General features: G+C 41.1%; 1 protein-coding gene across 2 annotated transcripts in view; it reads left to right on the top strand.

The window, feature by feature from the left end:
* The first annotated feature begins 415 nt into the window (after positions 1-415).
* MYLK (myosin light chain kinase) overlaps positions 416-21314 on the top strand; it is a 182890-nt gene continuing 161991 nt past the window's right edge. For both annotated transcript variants that reach the window (XM_054575200.1, XM_054575201.1), the window contains exon 1: positions 416-580. In XM_054575200.1, the coding sequence (XP_054431175.1) occupies positions 416-580 (165 nt within the window). The remainder of the gene's footprint in view (positions 581-21314) is intronic.

Genomic DNA, 21314 nt, shown 5'->3' on the forward strand with positions numbered 1-21314 from the left:
GCTTTACTTTCTACCTCAAGTGCTTAATGTAGATGTTGATTCTGAAGGGTCATGACTAATAAATACTGATTTTAGATACCCATTGCAAAAACTCAGAGGACCATTTGGTTTCTCTGTTCTTACCACAACTGCCCCTCTCCTAGTTCTTCATGGGGTTTTGCAGAGGCTGGGGCACGGCCCTGGGAGCTGGCATCTGAGACCAGCTGGGCCTCACCCTGGCAGCCCTGCGTGTGGAGGACACAGAGCCTCTCATTTCCAGAGGAGCTCCCGGTGGACCCTGACCTAATGGGGCACCTGCCCTCTGTAAAGCTCACCACACTGGGCCCAACAAGTACACGGGCCCTGCTGCTGCCTGAGAGGAAACAGGGTTGTACTTTGTCTCATCTGACCTGGCCGTCCTTCCTGTTTTCAGGCTATGGGGGATGTGAAGCTGGCTGCCTCAACACACGTTTCTAAAAGCTCCCTCAGTATGGATCACTCAAGATTCGGCTCCATGCCCCTGACCGAAGCTCCTGCTTTCATTTCACCCCCTCGGAACCTCTGCATCAAAGAAGGAGCCACCGCCAAGTTTGAAGGGAGGGTAAGAAGTGTGTCTGGGTGGGAGTCTTGGGGGGAGATGGGAGGAGGTCATCACTGCTTCTGGAGCCTTTTTCTCATTGGGGTGATCTGATAGAAGACCTGGTTTGTTTTGGACATAGATAAAGTGAATATAAAGTGAATATATGCCAATTTGCCATATTTATTTGGTTATGGTTGACTTTGGTCTGTGTTGAAGAACTTGGGGTGGGGAATGGGGAGGGACACCAAAATGTTTTGCTGTTAATGTAGGTCATGTCTGGGTGTGTGCTACCTGATTGCAGGAGAAGACATGGGCTAGTGGCATGGAGCATACAGCTTGGTTTTAAACAAGTGCCTTGGAATATGGACAATTAAAAACTGACTATAATTTTGTTTTCACTTCCTCCCTGGAAGGAGTACTTAGTTAATTAATCCTCTTGTGTATCTATTTGGTATACCCAGTACAGTGAGATGGGAGATAGGACCCCTTATCAGTACTGCTACCTTTTGCTAATGAATATTGGTCTCTTTCCCTTACTGGTTCTCCATTTCTTTTTCTGCAAATGGGAATGATAATTCCTTGTTCACCTTGTATTAGAAGGGAGAAGAAGATGGGGACATTGAAGACTAGCTATCAGAATAATGTGTGTTATGCCCAATTGGAGAGGCTTTCAGTAAACTGCTTGCTCAGACCACCAGGAAGTCAAATTGTCAACTTGACATGGAGATGCATGTGGAAGTCAGGGGGATGTGCAGCTAATAGTTGTCTTGGGATTAAACCTGGTGCGGGGCGGGGATGTCTACCCCAGGAAATACTTTAGAAGCTAGAGGACTTTGATCTAGCAAAAGACAACTGAGGTGATGGGAAATTCATAGGTTGCACTATGAATTTATAGTTGACTCAGGAACAACATAGGCTTGAACTGTGCAGGTCCACTTATACATGGATTTTTTTTTTTCAATAAATGTACAGACAGCCCTCCAAATCCCTGGGTCTCACATCTGCAGATTCAACCAACCGCAGATCAAAAGTGGTATTTTTGATCTCTGGTTGGGAATGCATGGAAATGAAGGGCTGAATTAAATCATACATTGATTTTCAACAGGTTGGGGGTCAGTGTCCTGAAGCCCAGTATTGTTCAAGGGTCAATAGTACGATTCAGGAGCAGGCTCCTGAAAGTTTGTAGAAGGAAGGTATTGAACACATCACTCTTCCAGATGACACTGGGCCTGGCCTTTGTTCAAGTGCCAAGGTTTGGCTGGGTGGTCCTCTGGAGAGTGTGCAGGGGTTGTTGCTTTGAAAATGTCCCAGTACATAGTGCAGAGTACATAGTACAGTACAGGGCTGCACTGTACTATGTGCTCTGCACAAACCTGTCTAGTTAAAACTGTTTGCTGGTGGATGTGACATAAGAGTCCTTGTCAGATCTGTCACCTGAAGAAGATGGAGAATGTTGGTGGTGCTGCTGGTGGATCTGTTTCTTCTCTCTGGGCACTACCAGGATGAGGGTTCTTTCCTGTTGTCCTGACTGTGACCCCACCACATCCCCACAGCTGGCAGGAAAGAAGCAACGGGAAGAACCCCTGGGGGGCTAGAAACGGCTTAGATAGCCGTAAAAAGGAAAGAGGTGCTGATGCTGGCTTCAACGTGGATGAACACTGAAAACAACATGCTAAGTGAAAGAAGCCAGACACAAAGGCCACACCATGAATGATTCCATGTATATGAAATGTCCAGAGTAGGCAAAGCTGTAGAGAGAGAAGGTAGATTAGGAGTTACCAGGGGCTGAAGAGGAGTGGAGGGTGACTGCTCATGGGCACAGAGCTTCTTTTTGGAATGATGAAAATGTTCTGAAATGATATGGTAATGATAGTTGCACAACTTTGTGAACATACTGTAAAACACTGAATTTACACTTAAAAATAAAAAATTAAAAACAAACTTTAAACAAATGGCTTAGCAAACTGACCTCATCCCTTTAGCCACCCTCCTGCCCTCTGCCTTTGAGAAATGAACTCCCTCAAATTCAGAGGGATGTGAAGAGGAAGAGATGATTTTGCTTCCTTATAGAATGATGATGCCCTTGCCTACCCTGTGACTTCGGAGGTCACCAAGGAGCCATGCTTTTGAGTTATTTGATTTGGAACCTTTGAAGAATGAACCCCGGCCCAGGAGTGAGCACACTGGAGTTCTTTGTTGCTCGTCATTCTCTGGTTGGCAGGTCACACCTTCTAAGGACCTAGGTTTCCTTATCGGAACAAACAGCTAGTTATTTTTGTATTTCTAGCCTACAGGGATGTAAAAAGAAAATGAAGAAGAAAATGGTGAAAAAGCATTTTATAAAGTTAAAAAGAGTAGTAGCAGTATCTTTTACTGTGGTAAAACTCACATAACATAAAGGTAACCATCTTGAAGAAAACAATTTAGTGGCATTTAATACATTCACAATTTTGACTGCTGTCTTCTTAAAGTATAGCATTTTCTATGTGAAAATTTTGTTTATATTGATGAAATAGTTGATGTTGTATATTACATGTGGACTATATGTCAAAATGAATGTGCTCCTAAAAAGTCGGCCTGCAGAGCTGCTTTACTACTTACCACCTGCCTGGAATTAACCCATAGCAACACCATGGCAGCATGCTGGTGAACAGTGGACACAGAAGGAAGACAATTCCAGAGAGATGTCAGATTGAGTGTCTGGCCCCATTTTCAAACTTGCAGAGAGGATGGCTGTCATAGAAAATGCTCTGTAAACTAGCACACTGTCTCTGTAGCAAAGAACACAAAGGGACATTTTGCATCAAGGAAAGCCCACCTCAAATGATTTCAAGATGAGGAAGCTTGTTGTATTGATATCAGAGGTGAAGGTGATCAGGGTGTTCCTTACCTGGAGCCTTCTGAGAAAGGAAAGGTAAGGCAGTGTTAACCTGAAGTGACATGGGTTCTGAGCAGGAATTGCTACTTATAGAAAACCAAGCTCCAAAAGGGGCCACCCACTGAGCATGGTCAGGGGCTCTCTGGCTTTATTGTTCTGGCCTTTTGACCCTGCCTGCAGCAGACTCTTCCCACTGGGTCCTGTCCTAGATGCTCATTCTGGACAGACCAGTCCTGGGTCAGTTTCACAGTGGCCTCAGGACCTCAGCTCTTCAGTAACTGGGCTTTTACAGAATCTCTTACAAGTGAGTGACTTTTTAAAATTAAGCCTCCAGGCTACTTCTTAGGCCCAGACTGGTGCCCATGGTAGCTGTCAGGAGTCCTTCTCTTCCTTTCAGTAGTCCCCAGGAGCTCTAGCTGCTTTCCTCTCCTCCCACCCCCTTCCCTCTTTAAAGTTGCCACCAACAGCTTGAGCCATGAAACTTGGGTGTGAAGGATTCTGTGATGACCCAGCTTCTTCTGAAGAGGGCACATGGACCCTCCCAAAACTGTAGAAATACAGTGAGCACCACAGATGCCAGAGAGCTTTAAAGGTTTGTTTCCTATCACCTTCTGAAGCTGGTAATGAGAAGTTGGTTCAAACTGAGCATTCTGTTTTTATTTCTGAAAGAGGTAAAAACTGTTGCCTGCCCTGCCCCATTTCTTTTTAGGCTAAGGACTTAACCTTTTACTTTAGTAGAGCTCCTTTATTCTAGCAAGAAGACTTGGGTGATATTAAAGTGGGTCCACAGATGCCCTTTGTGGTTCAAGTCTTTTTCTGAGAAGCCCCAAACTGTGAGATGTTCAGCTCAGTGGGTCTCAACCCCTCACATCTACTAGGACTTTCCCAGTTTGTGGCAGACACTTTGGAGAGCCAACATATAACCCATTAACAAGCCCCTTTGCCCTTGCCCTTTCCCATTTTAGAGGCCACTGTAGAGGCTTCCTTTGCAGCTAAGGGTAGCCCAGTGACATATTATGGCTGAAGTCTGCTAGGTAGTTTCTGGGAAAGTTCTTGCTTTTCTGATTTCCTTTTTAATGAAAAGATTGTCACTGCTGCTTCATATTCCAGCCCTCCCAGCTTCCTGACTTGAACTCAGATGTAATATCTGGTCCTCAGGCAGCCATGTTAAAACCATGAGTCCACAAGCCAGAATACTAAGGGTTGGTTGGGTGTGGGTGGGGATACAGCAGTAGATGGAACATAAAGACCAGCAGCTAAGAGACAAAAATCCTAAGGCCTAAAGACTTTCTCAGGTAGGATCTTTGACTGTGCTTATTCACACAGGAAATTTTTACAGAAAGTATTCCTAACTGATAAACACCACATAAAGTACATGTGGAGATACTATCTCTTTAGATGATGGGGATAAATAGGGAAGAAGACATAGAACAGAAGAAGAACCTCTTTCACACCCTTACCAAATCTACCCACAGTGAGGGGAGTACCTGATTCTGAGTTGAATGTGGCCCTGCAGTTAAAGCATTCTAGAAGAATTTGTTCCTCCTTGGCTCTGGCCATCTGGCTTGAACCAACAGGTTTTTTGAGTAGAAGTCAGCCACATAGGGTCAACTAGGAAGTTAATGTCACTATAGAACAACTACTATTTGATCAGCGTCTACTGAATGGGCCAAATCCACATTCCTTTTTTGACTCTGCCAGCCTAAAGCTTGAGGAGATTACATTTTCCAGAACTCATAAATCTTTGGCTCTATATCTCGAAACACCTTGAGACCCACGCAGCCTAAGCCCATGTTCTAGAAACCCCTGTTCTTTTGTCTGGCCATACCTACCATTGCCTCAGAACAGAGGACCTATCTACCCAAGGGAAGTGCCTACTGAAGCCTTACCATCCCCCATGTTCTGGGCACCCAGGATCTCATAATTCTTTACCAAACGGCCTTGAGCCCACTTCCAAGTGTGGGCCTCTTCCCACGCAAAGATATTTCTAGGCCTGACTGCGGCACCGTTTGCTTGAAGGGATGAGAAAGTACATGAAACTTAGATGCAGAACTCTGTTGTCCCCCCACATGCATAAGAGGACCCCCAAACAGGATTCAGGATGCAACTAGGATGGGAGGAGTTATATGCTGCTCTATCCTGTGGCCTGGTGAGCACTACTCAGCCCTGGGCCACTGGGGGCCTCCACCTATTGATAGCCAGGGCCCCACAAATATCAGGGGTTGAATAGAACTCCAGCTGTTCCATTGCCCATGCAGGTGGCTCGAGTATCGATGGGCTGCTTCTCCCACCAGTCAGGTATGAGAGGAGCGAGATGGTGGCAAAAATGCTGAAATTATTGGGATTTCTTCCCCTCTGCTCTGGAATTTGTTGTTATCAGAAAAAGCAAACATGGTGATAGGCCCTGGCTCTGCTTTGAAACAAATGAACTGACACTTTGTCTCTTGAGAAGTGCAGCCCAAATGAGGTTTCTGTCCAGTTTGGGTTTCTTTGTGTTTACTGACGTGGGCCTCACAATCAAGGGCCGGCCTGGCTTCATCAAGGCATGTCTATGTTTAAAGTCGTAGAGGATGGAGAAAGGGAACACAGAAAGACCTGACTCATGAAAGCCTGAGTCATTCCTCAATTTCCACTTTAGCCAATAGTAATATCCTTCCTGCTCACCCAGGACACTCATACATAACACAGGAACTTTGTTCTAGTATCGCTTTTGTAGAGAAAGGGTAAACAAGAAAAATATTTTAGTTCCCCTATCTATCGATTTGGGGTTAGGAATGGGGACAGAGTACAGTACAAAGGGAACTAGCATTTACTGGTGCCCTGTTGGGGCTAGGCGTACGACCTCAGTCATTTATCCTCATGGTTCAGTGGCTTCATCCTCATTTTTATAGGGGAAGAACCTGGGGGCTCAGAATAATTATAAAACTTGCATTATATCAAGTACACCAAGGTTACATCAATAAGTGATAGAGGCAGTACTTTTTGGTCCAAATTTTGTATTTTTCATATTATATGATACCATCCCTTTCACACATCTCATCTGGTTCCTTGAACGTGTGGCTGTTTCTTATTTATCACAATACCTGCCACATGATAGGCACTCAATAAATGCTTGGTTCCCCCAAGAGCCAAGGTGGTAGGGTCTAAGGCTGCAGACCTCTTGCCTATCAAATTCACAGGGATTTGGTCCCAGGTTTCTTATAGGAGCTTCTCCCTTAGCCCCTTCCCACTCCCTACCCTCACTGTTCCCGCCCACCTACCTGCATCTCAGCTTCCCCCTTTCCTCCCGCTGTGCCTTAATGTAGAATGCGCTTCCATTCTATCCAGCCTCAAGGCCCAATTTAAATTTTAACTCCCTCAGGCTATTTCCTTAAGTATGTTTTCTTTTTAAAGCATTTTATTAGAGAACAGAAGAGTCATGGTAATAGGATGTGGAATATTCCTAATAATCACATAAGATCATTCATGAGTAATAACACAGGAAAGACTTGACTACTTTGGCCTTTTTAAAACAAATTATTCATTAATTATCTCTGTGTCTATAACTTTGTTATAAAGGAAAAAAATGACTTAAATTTTAAACTATTTTTAAAATACAAATTTAAACAATGTAGAAAAGTTCCTTCCCTCTCCACAGGTAGCCACCATCAACAATTTGGGTATACTTCTAGAAATGTTCTATGCAAAAATAAGTATATATCTACACATGATTTATAAATATAAATATATGTACATACATGTTTGAAAATATATACAAGTGGGCCCACATAAACATACTCACCTGCAACTTGCTCTTTTTTTACTTAACATCTTTTGGCATTTATTTTTTACATCAGCACATAGACCTACCTCATAGATCTAATCCTGAGCTTTTTATCCTTCAATTGTTCCCTCTTCTAAATTTCCACAATACTTACCTAAATGACTCATTTTCACTCTTTGTCAATTTACAATTTTATCTATTACCATTTATTGTCTTTTCTTTCCTCAGTGAAAATGAGGCTATTTAAATTTAGGTTAAGACTAATTAAAATTAAAAATTTAGTTCCTCAGCCACACTAACATAACATGTTTTAAGTGCTCAGTAGCCACATGTGGCTAATAGCTACTGTGTTGGGCAGCATAGATTATTGAACATTCCTATCATCACAGGAACTGCTATTAGATGTGGCTGATCAAAAACCACTGTTATATTTAATTCAGTTACCATACACCAGAGAGTCACAGCTAGAAGGTACATTAAAAACTGTCCCATTCACAATAGAAAGAAGACACTAAATTCTTGAGAATTTACTTGGGGCATAAGATTCATTCAAAGAAAAATGTAATCTCTTGATGAAAGAAACTTTGTCTTCCATTTTGTTGAAGAATGGTAACCTTCAGCAAGTTTGAATGCACTCCCAAAATTTCCATAGCTGTCTGTTTCAGAAATTCTCATGGCAAGGAGACTGCTGGTGGGCTGCCTGTGTGCACAGAGTTCCTGAAGTATTCAAAGCCAAGCAGCAGAATGGGAAATGACAGGGCAAATATTGTCGAAACTACAATTGTCAGCAGTTGGTGGCCACCTCTGATTCAAAATGCTCGACTAAACAGACTTATTAGCTCCTCCTCCCTACAAATATGCTGTCGAAATGAGCATAAAAGGTTATAAAGAGAACAAATTCAGAGCTGCACTGAGAACAGGAGAGGGGACATTAGTGGACAAGAGATTTTCTTGGGACCACATTGAAAGATACATCAGCACTGGTGTCCACACCATGCAAGGGGTGAGGCTCCATCAGAAGTGAGAGTCACATATTTGAGATGAAAGGATTTGGAGACTAGGAGTGGGCTATGGGGCAGAATCAGAGCCAGATGTTTACTTAATACCTATATGGAGAAAACAAAAGCTCCTAGTGTGGAATTAATCAGTGTCTCAGAAAAAAGTCTTTTTACTCTGGCACTGGGTGAAATGTGTTGGGTGTGCTGTCTGTCCAGTTGCTCTCTGCCTAAGCAGTCTGCGTGAAGCCCACTCAGTACATGGAGCTTGCAGCCAGGCACTCATTCCGGGAGACAGGACTGCACCCTGGGATGGAAAACCCACACTGGCTACCTACATTTGGAAACTAGTTCTTTAGTCCTAGATTGTGAATGGTTAATTCATGGCCACCAGATATTTGAAGAAAATATTTATACAATATAACATGGCTGCCAAGAAAAAAAATTTTTTTTTAAATCAACCCATAGATAAAGCTCAAAAGTGTTAGTTATAGTTACAGAACAGAAAGTAAACTCTGTAAGCTTTGGCAAGCCAACAGTAAAGGGATGGTGAATGGTAAGGCAGAGGTGGGGAAAAAAAAAGAAAACTTATAAGGGCACTAACGTCTTCATCTTACCCAGTGGGAAGAAAAGAGATACCATTTAAAATAGATGGATCAAATTAAAACCATAATGACAGAGATCAAAAAAGGTTAGCTCATGGGCCATATTTGACACGCAGATCTTTTGTGTTTGGCCAGTGGTATTCTCAAGAAATTTGAGTTAAGACTTATAAATGAAAAGCTTACACATACAATTTACTTCTAAATGGTTTTTTTTTCCCAAAAAGTGAGATCTGGCAATGTTTCCACATGGCAACAGTTGGTCAGTGGGGACTACCCGCTGCATCCAAGCACGCCTATGCCAGTTTGCTATCGTCCCCCCAGCATTCTTAGTCATCACGTCACACGTGGACAAGCATCTATTGCCAGTTGTGACTGCTTTTTCCCTAGCCATGTCCATATTAATAGTAGAAATGCAAAAAATGGACAGGAAGGGCATCGTGATATTTCTTGTCCCTACCCACTTTCCATACTTGTGTATCATGCCCAGATGCTGTAGGCATTTGAGCGTGTGATCTTGCCATTAATATTCAACAGAAGATCAAAACATCACAATAGGACTGATTATAGGGAGGCTATGTAAGTCAGCAAAATTCCTCATCACTCCGAGTGGGAATCCAGTAAGTGTTGTCTAAATTCTTGAATCGAGAAACAGATACAGAGTATGTTATCCAGAATTACTGATTTTAGTGATAAGAATGCAAAGATGATTTCAATGGTTATATATGGGAAATGATACTGTTGCAAGGGGAAAGAGTAAGAGGGAAAGACACCTTTATCCTTTTTATTTTACTCTCAACTTTACCCTTTTACTTTGTACACATCCTTATTGCTTGAATTTTTAACAGTAGATAGGAATTACTTCTGTGATTTTTAAAAAGCACAATACAATTGCCTGTAAAAAGGCTTGGCATATCTAAGTTCGAAGTCCAGATTCTATTTGATAAATGGTCAAAGATGAATACACAGGTTACATTGAAAGAAATGTAGGCAAAGTCTTGGTGTGGAATAATATATAGCACTGTTTTAAATACATTATATAAACTGCGAGCAATTAAATACAATGGTACCACAGTACTCACTGCTAATTCATTAATTCATTCTGGAACTCATGAGGAGGGCTGAAACTGGCCAATGGCGAGTAAGTGCCAAGTGCGGAAACATTTTTTTCCTTGTCAAAATGTGATGAGTACCAGGTTTGATGAGGTCTGAATCAACGAGGACTGAGGTATGACTGTATATGAAAATTAAAATACCTTGAAAATATACCTAAAAAACTAGCAAAATAAAAGATGTCAAGAGCCCACAGTTGGGGCTGTGAGGAAACAGGTGAAGGTTTTCTTTGCTGGGAGGATTGATTGTTGGTTCAGCCTTTATGGGGCTCAGATTGGCAGAATGATACAGGGACAATAGAGCCCTTGACATGCTTTGCCAAGAATTCTGCCTTTGATACTATAACTTAAGTCTGAAAGGAGAAGGACCAAGTAGCTGGTACAAAGATGTTCAGAGCACTATGTAAAATAACAAAAAAGGAACTAGTTTGTGCTCAAAAGGAGATAATTAAACCCATTAATATGGCAGATATGACATAGTCACTACTTGTCATTTTGGGACCTATATCCATAAATGGAAATGTGTGTGAATAATACAAAGTGGAAAGAGAAACAAGAACACTGTATATGGTATGATCTCTGCCACATGAAACCATTGATGTTTGCTACCTAAAATTAGAAGGAGATTTGGAACCATATAAATGGATTTTTTTTGTTGTAAATTCTTTGTATTTATTAAATTTCACATTGACAGTTCACCTACCAGGGAAGAGAAGGCTCGTATTATCTAGATAGATCTGTCTCTCTACTAAGTCCTTAGGCTCCTGTAATTATTATTTATTTTTAATTAATTTATAGGGGTGACATTAGTTTACAAAACCATACAAGTTTCAAGCATACAACTCAATAAAACATCAGTCATCGGTGTACTGCAGTGTGTGCCTGTCACCCCAAGCAAAGTCTCTTTCTGTCACCGTTTCCTCCCCTTTGCCCATTTCCATCTACCCTCTCCACCCCGCTTCCCTCTGGCTTCCACCACACTCTTGTCTGTGTCTATGTGTATTTATGTGTCTGTTTATTTTGTTCATTAGATTCCATATATAAATGAGATCATATGATACTTGTCTTTCTCTGACTGGCTTATTTCACTTAGCGTAGTGCTCTCCAGGTCCATCCATGCTGTCACAAAAAGTAAGGTTTCCTTTTATATGGCTGAATAGTATTGTGTAAATGTACCACAGCTATTTTATCCACTCATCTGCTGATGTGCATTTGGGCTGTTTCCAGATCTTGGCTATTATAAATAACACTGCAATGGACATAGGGGTGCATATATTTTTTATGGCTTATTTTTTCAGATAAACGCAATTTCTGCAGAACCCAGGATGTTCACATTCCTTATAATATGCAACTTCTTCCTAACTTTAAATGAAGTTAATAATTAGACTCTCCTTTCTTAAAAGTTGGCCAACATGAGTTGAGTTTCCTCTGTGCTCTGGACACTGAGACAACAAATAATTTGCATTATCAATGACCTTGCAACTAATGGATTATCATTTTTTGGTAATAGAAAATTAAACTTTTCCTCCACTCTGAAGCCTTTTCCAGTTCTTCTAGCCCTTTGTGTTCTTTTTCGTTGCCACACTCGGAGGATTCTATTCTACACTGTACAATTTAGAATTTAATTAGATGATTAACATAATATGTGGAAAGAACACTGGACTGGGATTCTAGTTCCTACGAAGTTGCCTTCAAACTTTTGACAAACCACTAAACCTCTCTGAGTCTCAGAGTCTTTCTTATAAAAGTCTTTATCTAGATGACCCTTAAGGGTCCTTTGTGATCTGAGAGTCAATGGTTTATATAGTGTAGTGTGTGTTCCTGATTTCACATATCAAATTTTAAAAAAACCCTGAGTCCCAGCTCCTAGTAGGTGCCCAGTAAATAGAGATTATTTGTTCTATCTGTGAATGTTCTAAATTTTAATTTTCTGCATCATTTTCTTAAAAAGTAATGGTCTGCTTTTATTTAAGATAGATTTCAACTCTTTGTATGTGATTCAGTCAACAATGTTTATTGAGCACTTTACCATGAGCCAGGTACTTTTAATTTTTTAGAACTAGACATGTTATGGGAGCACGAGCTGCCATTTATGAGGACTTTAGTATCTGGAATCTGTAAATCAAATTGGGAGTTAGCCAAAATAATCTTGACAGTTGTTTCCATCTTTAACAATTTATTTTATTTCACTCCAACATCTTAATGTTGCAGTTTTCTTTGTATTTTGTTCTGCTCACATCTTATTTTAAATAATGTACCCTACATTTGTGTAGCATTTTATAGTGTATGAAGCTTTCTACATTTGTTAGAGGGTAGAAGGTGCTAATTACCATCTCCCATTTCAAAGCACTTGAGGAAAGATAGGCAGAATTAAATGGAATGAAATGTATGAATGGAGACCCAGTGACTCCCAGAACACAGTGCTCTCAGGGACAACTAGATTGAAGGCTCCTAATCACCTTCCTTGAGTTAAATCTGCCCGTCCACTAGGGGGAAGCACTGCTGAAGAGTGTCGACTCATTTGAGAGGTGAGATCCTACCCATGAAGCTAAGCTAACCTGTCAGGGCTCCCAAGGGCACCTTCCTCAGGTTCTTCCAGGCTTCATCTGCTGCAACATTTTTTAAGCACCTCTTCTCACCCTAGGAGCCTTCCGAAGCTTTGAGTCCAGGCTCTCTGCCTGGCACTTAGTGTTCTTCACAGTTTGGGCCAATCCCCTGAACTAGTGCTCTTCTCAACCTTCTTGCAGCCTGGGCCCCACCATTCCTGAGCAGGGCCTGGGCTTAGTCTCTCTGACTTCTCATCTTTTTACCTGAAGTCTAGACCCCAGAGCCACCAAGCTCTGGCAAATGTCCCTTCTATCAGAGAGCCCGTCCAGCACCTCCTGGCCAGTTCCACTCTCCTCCCTCAGAATCACTGAGCCTTTCTTAGAATGTATTATCTTTGACTTTATGTGCTGGTTATTTATGTCATTGTCACTAGAATGAGAGTTCCTTGAACACAATTTCTTATACATTCTTGTGTTCTCCATAGCATCTAAGATGGGGTCATGCCCATGTTAGATTTTGGTAAGACTTGTTGGATTGTAGCGGACAAGGGTGGATTTAAATGCACTGCAGTCAGCCTGGTGAGGCTAAAATGTTGTCCTTTGCAAATGTCTTTGCTTGGCAGCTTGCTGGTTATTATGGGGATCTGGCTGCTCTTAGAACCATTAGTGTGACACTAGAAGGAGGGCTGGGCTGGGCATCATGCGCCTGGGTCTTTGCCTCTGATGCACTCTGACCTCTGGGATTAGTTTCCATATCTATAAATTGGGAGGTCAGACCATGTGGCTGATGCCTCTTCCTGCTCTAACATTCCATGATTTCATAAAAACAAAATTTAAAGAAGATTTTGGAGTAGAGACCTAGTGTTTTTATTAGCATGCCTACCAGCTGACCCCAGTGCTACATGAAGTTGTGACACTCAGGAGGGCTGACTGGAGTGGGTGGTCTACAAGTCAGTTCAGTTCAGCAAACATTAGCTCTGTGCAGGATGTTGGGTACACCTGGGATAAGATGATGACAGAGCACGTCCCTGAATTCAAGGCATTCACATTCTCAAACAGCTGAGACAGTGAACCCGCCCCATCACACCCACCCCACACACACACACCAGCCTCAAGTGCTGGCATGATGCCTGGGGAGGTCAGGTGTGAATTCTGATGCCACATGTCAGACCTGATGGCTCCTTCAGGTTCAGTTTCTGTCCCCCATCTCTGCCCAAGAATACTCTGAAATGAAAGTACCGTATTTTGCTGTGTAATGCACACTTTTGCCCAAATTTTTGAAGGAAAAATAAGGATATGCATTATACATGGGTATAGTGATTGCATACCATGAGTAATCCCATGTGTAAAGTGCATGAAAACATGGGTGCACGTTATATATGGCAAAATATGGTAGGTGAGGCCACAGTGGGGGTGAATAGATACCTGTGTCCTGATAGAGCTGGCTGAGTGGTAGAGAGGATGAGAAATAGACCCACTCAGTGTCTCTCATTGGGTGACATGCTGAGCACCTCCTCTAAGTGGTGCAGGCCCATCCCTCTCAGAAAACCCCAGCATGATTTAGGGCAGACCAAGGCAGTGGGAGCAGGGTGGAGGCTTGTTGAGTGCTGCAGACTAGATGGTGGGCACAGGGCCTGGGAAGGGGGGTTGTCTGCAAAGGGTGAAGAACTTGGCTCACTTGGCCCCCAAACCCTGGGAAGCTTGACAGGGGAGTGAAAAATGAGCCTGGAAGAGTTGGAGCCAGGAGCAAGGAAATCAAATCTGGATCCTGATTTAAAAGGCATTAGGCTGAGGAGAGCCAGGCACCTGAACATACTTTCCACAGCCTGTCATGCTGGACTTGCATCATCCATGAGCAGTGAGAAGTTGAGGCCGCTCAGGCGCAGACACCACCCCATTAAATGTCATACTCTGTTGGACCAGAGGACAGGGAGACCTGCTGTGATTAAGTCCAGAAAGAAGTGGAGAGTCCCTGGTTTCTGGAGATGGTAAACATCATGACGTAGTCCCACACACATATAATGAAAACTGGTGCTTGATTAATGGCTTACCTGAGGCAAAGATTTTTTTAATAAAATAAAAATCAATCACTACTTCACCCTTGTCCCTTTATTTTAGCAGCCAGGGCATGACTATCTGGAGTTCAGGGTGAGATCTAGCGCCGAGGGCCTGAGTCATTCATGTAGATACTGTGTGGAGTGTTTCTCACAGTGGGGTACATGAGAATCCACTGGGGCACTTGTAGGTTTCGCCCCCAGACCCATTGAGATACCAAGGAATCTGCATTTGAACACACTTTTCCTACACAGGTTATTCTTTAAGCCATAAAAGGGCGGCTGACTGTTGGTTCTGAGAGATGGAAACAAAGGTCACAGCCGCAGGCTGCTCTGCAGGTGGAAATGGCTGAGGCAGTGGAAGAGGAGAGGGCTGGGCCCCTGTGTCTTGTATAATTTTACTTCTGAGTATGAATGATAAGTGCCTGACAGCCTCATGTCAGGGGAAGGCGCTCTCTTCATTGATGGGCTGCCAAAGCACATGATTGACTCATATTGACCAGTGGTTCTCAAAGATACGCTTGTTATCAGTTTATGTACCAAATGGATATTTATATATGTGCTTTATACATAACAAGTAAGAGTTTTTTGCTCCGTCTTCCCAAACCAATTTTTACCCCCTTAAGGGTGGCAGTGCTCCATTTAGGTTAAATTTTATAATGCTTAAAATTCTCTACTGGGGTGGAGATGAAGGATCAGAAAAGAGCAATATAGGAGGAAATACTTGGCGCAGGGTCAGAATAGCACATAGAAATGAGTGCTGTACAATCTTTTACAGTTGCTAAACATGGGATACAAATTTGACTGTAAGCTTCCTGAAAATCATGGTCAAGTACAATAACCATTTTGTCCTTAAAGAGTGAACCTATTTGCTCAGGAGATGCAGGCAAAGGATGTACCTAGTGGGAGCTCTCCAGAAGGTGTGTACCTGTGGATATATATACACATTTCCTGTGCTATGTAGATGTCAAAGGCAGCAAGAAATAGACACTATTTGGATACAAAAGTGGAGAACCTGCTCTTGCGTTATTCTCTGCTCCGTGACTCTTTCCTCCCCACGACACAAATCACCCTGTCATCCGCCTTCCTTGTTCCTAAACTGATTCAGGCCTCTGCCAGTTTTTCTTTATCTCATCCCCCTGTGGCCTCGAGCTCTCTGTCCCACATTCATTCATGCCCCCTGCACCTCTCAGTGCCCTAGCTGAGTGAGAGGCATGATCTTTCCAAAGTTTTAGGGGACGTGGGGCAGGGAGACAGGACTCTAGCTGTGGCAGCAGGTGAGTAAATACCTCTGGTCGGCCTGGTTCACATTGACTTCTTCAGGGAGTAGTGCCAGCCCTGTACTTATAAACATGCACTTGTCAGAGCTCAAATGGTCGTAAAATGTCAGGGCAGGGAACCAAGAACCTCTGAGGAGTGGGGTGGTGGGAAGAGTCTAAAGAGTGCAGGCTTTGCAGGCAGGAGAGCTGAGTGAATTCCTTCTACTTAGTTCTCAAGCTGCATACGGGAGCTGGGAATAATAATTCCTACTTCGCAGCATTATTGGTTGGGGGGAAAGGGAGCACTGATGCAATAGCAGAAATGTGCTAGTACATAGTAGTTGCTTAATAAAATGGTAGGCATTGTATTAGTAATAAGGTTAGGATCACTGATCTGTCAATAACGCCACTCTAAAAAATCTTACTTTAAGAATGGTTTAAAGTAAAAATACAATATGCTTTTTAAGAAAGTTTAGAAAGGCAAAAGCAGACAGAAGATTAAAACTACCCATGCGTCTACTTCGCTATATAGTCACTATTATAATTTTGTGTGATGGTTCTGTCTTGTGTTTCTTTGTTCAGCTGGGGGTTTCTGTTGCCATCACTGTATGGAGAACTGTAGTATTTACAGGGTCAGGCTGGCTTGCCGGAGGATGACAGGCTTGGAGTCTGACTTGATTTGAATCAACCATTTTTTACTAGCTATGATCTTGAATAATTTTCCTAGTAACTCTTTAAGTTACTTTCCTGTCTATAAAATGGATAGATTACCTATATTATGGCATTGTTTAAATGAATTGTCCTTGCTACATATGTAATATAATAAGTGCTTAGGTCACTTTTAGTCATAATTGAAATTGTTCATACTGGTTTATATCTTGCTTTTTTTTCACCCAGCATATTATTTTTAAAACCACTGTCAATATAATTTTAATGGTTAATATTTCAATAAATTTGATATGCTGCCATTTACTAAATCATGTCTCCATTCATATTTCCTTTTATAAATCAAATTCTGATAAACATTTTGACAAGTGACATTTCAATTCCGTATTTAATATTATTTCCTTGGGGTTGATTAGGTTGCCCCCCAGGGATTTCTAAGACAAAGCCTTGGGGTATTTCTAAGCTCAAGTGCTTTCCTCACACTGCCCTCAGTAAGGGATGAGATGTGGGACTGATTGTCACAGCCTGTTTGCTCCCTGACCTGTGAGATGCAAACTTACACCTTGCATCTTGGAGTTCCCTTTCACCAGCTCCTTCCCGCCTTGGCTTGGCTGACAGTCTGGCTCTTCTGTGTATCTGCCAGTCTGCTGTCTGAGCTGAAATCTTTCACTAGACCTCTGTCTGTATCTGCTCACCAGCTTACCTTCCTGGTGCCAGCTTCCTTGTCCTGGAGTCAACATGGAGTTTCAATCTCGGCAACTCCTCCAGTCACACAGGGTTAAGTCTTGAACAACAATTTGTTCTTCTTTTTCTCTTCTCTTCTTCACACATCAGGTCTTGGCCCACATATTCCTTCATTTTAATCTTTCCATTTGAATCATATCATTATTCAGTATATATTTGTCAATTTATCTGCATTGGGTCTTAGATGGGTGGATTCTATCTCGCCCAATGGAGAGGTTGCTTCCTAAGGTGAGAGCCATGCCTGCTGTACTAATTTTCACATAGGTTTGCAACAGATACTGACTGGGCTGGGTCCCCTGAGATATGAAACACTGAATGCTTGGTTTTTGTTCACTAAACACTGATGTAGCCTGACTGAAGTGATAAACTGCATGCACACACTTTGACTTAACTTATATTTACTTTATTGGATCTATGTTAAATCTGTCTTCTCCATCACTCCTCTAAGAGTAGGTGCTCCCTGACTGGAGATTAGTCCTTAAATTATCTTTGTATCTCCTTACAGTATCTAGCACAGTGCCAGGGAGGGTGCTCTGTAAGCCTTAGTGGAGGGAGTGAGAGAACCAACACTGATGAACATGGCCAGAGATCAAACGCTATAAAATTTGCGACAAAGGTATAGGCAAGAAGCGTTCAGAAGACCTCATGGAGAAGGTGGGATCTATCCTAGGTCAGTATAGGAGTCATTCATTTATTCTGTTACAAAATAAGGATGTGGTACTTAACTGTATTCTTGAGAACACTCCCTGGGGGCACTGGCAAAATATCTTACCAAAAGACTAGGCAGTCTTGGAATGGCTTTTTAATATCTGGAACTTTCTTGCCCATGATCCTAATTTGACTCTTCTGCAAGGCTGTAGTGGGAACAGCATGAATTCAGGGACTTTGTGCAAATTACTTAACTTCTTTGAACTTTATTTTTTTCCTGTAAAATTAGTGTAGTAATGCTGACCTTCTAAGACTTAAATGGGAGGATTTCAATGAAATGAGGTACATAATGTGGCGTGTATGTAGTGAGGCCAAGTGTCCAACCCCTCTGTCCTTGTGTAGCGGGGGGGGGGGAAGAGCAGAAGTGCCTTGGAGGTCTGTGCTGTGGTTTCCACTGACCCTGCAAAAGTGCTGTAAACCTCAGCCTGACCTGCTTGTAGGTTGCTTAGGAGAGGAGCTGAGAAGTGACAGGAAAAAGGTTTCCTGTGCAGTTCATGAGTTAAGAGAATATTACTTAAGTGTGGGTTTGATGGAAAACATTATGTGAATTTGGTTCAGATCTTTCCAGAGGTCTGCCAGCAACCTCAGAAGTGGAGTCTTATTGAAAACAGCTGGGGACGAGGCTGGCGCCCAGCCTCTCTTTGCTTTTCCATGCCCCAGAACTGTCTCACTCTGTGGATGGAGCCCAGCCCCAGGACGCTGCCAAGGCCTTGGCAGCCTCAGTGGGGGGACTAGTGGTGATTCTACCCAGCTCCAGACTCCAGCTCAAAGGTTGAAACCAGTTAAACCTGAGAGAGGATTTGGTCAGAACTGCCAGTCAGTATTTCTTTCAGGGCTTGGAGTTAACCACTGACTTCAGTCCTTGGAGGATGAGTTAACCAACGCAAAGTTCTCTGACAGGGGTGTGGGCTCCCTGCTGGGCAAGTGATGATGGACCCCACTGTCCTTTGAAGTCCTCTCAGCAGCCCTGCTGGGCACTAGCTAGAGAATGAGGACACTGTTCAAAGCACCCACTCAGAAGCCTCAATGCCCCCTGCTGCAAAAGGCCCTCCACAGAGCGTACTGCTAACTCTGCTACCGCAGAAGCACAGCTAGTCTTGTTCCAGCTGATCACAAGTCATGCCCGTTTCAGCTGAAATTCCTTACAGACAAGTGTAGCCTGCCATTCGTTCCCTCAGTCTTCCTTTCTGAGGAGACTTTTAGTCACAGCCATTCTCTTTTTTAATTTACTTTCATAAAAATGTGCTTAGAGCAAATTTACATAATTTGAACTTAAGTAAAGTTTTTAAAAAATAAACAATATTCATTGTAAAAAAGATTGGAAATACAGAAAAGTATAGAAAAGGAACAATCCCACCACTCAGAGATAACAACTATTTTCTATAGATTTCCTTTGAATGTTTTTCTAATAGGGAGCGCATACATGGTTATTAAATATCACATTTTACATATTAAATAACTATGGTTTGTAAGTTGCCTTTTTACTTAATAGTTAAATATTTTCTCATATGCCATAAGATTATAATTTATAATAGTTGTATAGTATTTTATCTTATCGTTTACCGTAATTTTAAATAGACATTTTGGATATTTGAATTTCTATTTTATCTTTTAAATAACTTCAACTTACATCCATCATTATGGACATCTTTGTTAATTCCAAAGGCATACATTAGACTTACTCAATCTTTTAAAGTCTTTTGATAGTTATTTCTAAATTGTTAAGATAGCCATTAAGATCAACATCACTATGCTACTTTATAGGTAAGAAAGGTGAGGATATATTGTTACCCTTGCCTCAGCAGTGTTTAAGAATTTGTAATCACTAGTAATCATTTTAAGCACTAGTGATCACTTTACCTATTAAAGTAACAAATTTTATTGAAAGATATCACAGTTTATTTTACATTTGCTTAATTACTTTTAAATTAAACATTTTTGTATGTTTGTCTACTACATGAGCTTCTTGTTAATATTCTTTATGTCTTTTTTAAATCTGCTTCTTTTATTTAGTCATATAAAGTTTTTATATATTAAGAACTTTTGCCCTTATTTGCTATATGTAATTCAAATATTTTTAGTTTGTTTACCTTTTAATTTTGCTCATAATTTTACTTTGTACAAAATTTGAAATTTAAACAGCCACTATTTTTCTTGTTTCTGCCATTAGTGTCATGTTTGGAATCTTGGAATAAGATTATATCTGTATTTCTTCTAATTTTTTTTTACTTTTAACATTTTAATCAAAATGAATGTTTCTATGTATAGTTTTAGGTAGGAATTCTAAATATGATTTTTCCCCAGATTATTAGTCCTTACTGAATTACCCACTTTTTTCCATTTGTTTGAAGTCACTGATATCATGTACTGAAGTCTTATGTATAAGGTTTGTTTTAGGATTTCTCTGAGCTCTTTTATCAATCAGTATGTATATTCTTGTATCAGAACCAAAAGTTATTTTAATTATTGTAGCCTTTTACCATTGCCATATCGAATAGTATAATTCCATTGATCACTAATCCAGGGACAAAACAGTTCTCTTTATTTATTCAAGACTTTATGTTATTTAGAAAGTTTTAAAATTTTTATTATAGCAGACCTATGCCCTTTTAGTTTTTTCCTAGTTGGAGTGTATGCGTGTGTATGCCTTTTCTAACTGGTAATAGCTACTAGATGTGAAAACAATTTTATTTTTTGAATAGTTAGCTTATAAGTGGCTAAAACAATATCAGAGGTATAGGCATAACCTTTAATGTTTTTATGATTAAACAAAAATATTAAAAATTAATGAATTAAGAGTTCAACTCACAAAATCAAAGAGTAGAACCAACTAATGGGAAGCAGGGACAAGATATTTATATAAAAGCAGAAATTAGTTCATTACAATATAGAAAAAAACAATATTAATGGATAAATTTAAGGGCTAGTTTTAAAATAGGAAAATCCAACCAGACCAATAAAAGAATACAAGAAATATACTTAAAATTTAGAAATGAGACTCTACTGATTTGATTGGCTTGGAACTGAGAAAAATTAGATTTTTATATTCAACTCTGATAATACATTTGGAAATTGTGAAAGAAATAGATGTTTTATAAGAAAATAGGAACTTTCAAAGTTGATTTAAAAAGAAGTTAAAAAACATGAAAACTTGAGTGAACTAAACTGGAAAGTTGGAGGAAATGCCTCCTGAAAACATTCTGGATCCAGATAGTTTTGTGGTTGACTTCATTAAACCCTTCAAGGAACAGATCGTTCCAAGCTCTGATTTATACCACAAATATAAATGGAATACTTCTTTCATGTTCTCTCTCACTTTTATGCTTTCACTTCTGATAAATTCTTGGAAAAGTAGGATGGGTTGGAAGGTATCTTAGAGGGTATGAAGTCTTGCCTTGACAACATACTAGCTGGATGGTCCTCTGGCC

Source organism: Pteronotus mesoamericanus, unplaced genomic scaffold (genome assembly GCF_021234165.1).
Source record: "Pteronotus mesoamericanus isolate MK-2021 breed Mesoamerican mustached bat unplaced genomic scaffold, CSHL_Meso_final contig_27, whole genome shotgun sequence".
Classification (NCBI taxonomy): domain Eukaryota; kingdom Metazoa; phylum Chordata; class Mammalia; order Chiroptera; family Mormoopidae; genus Pteronotus; species Pteronotus mesoamericanus.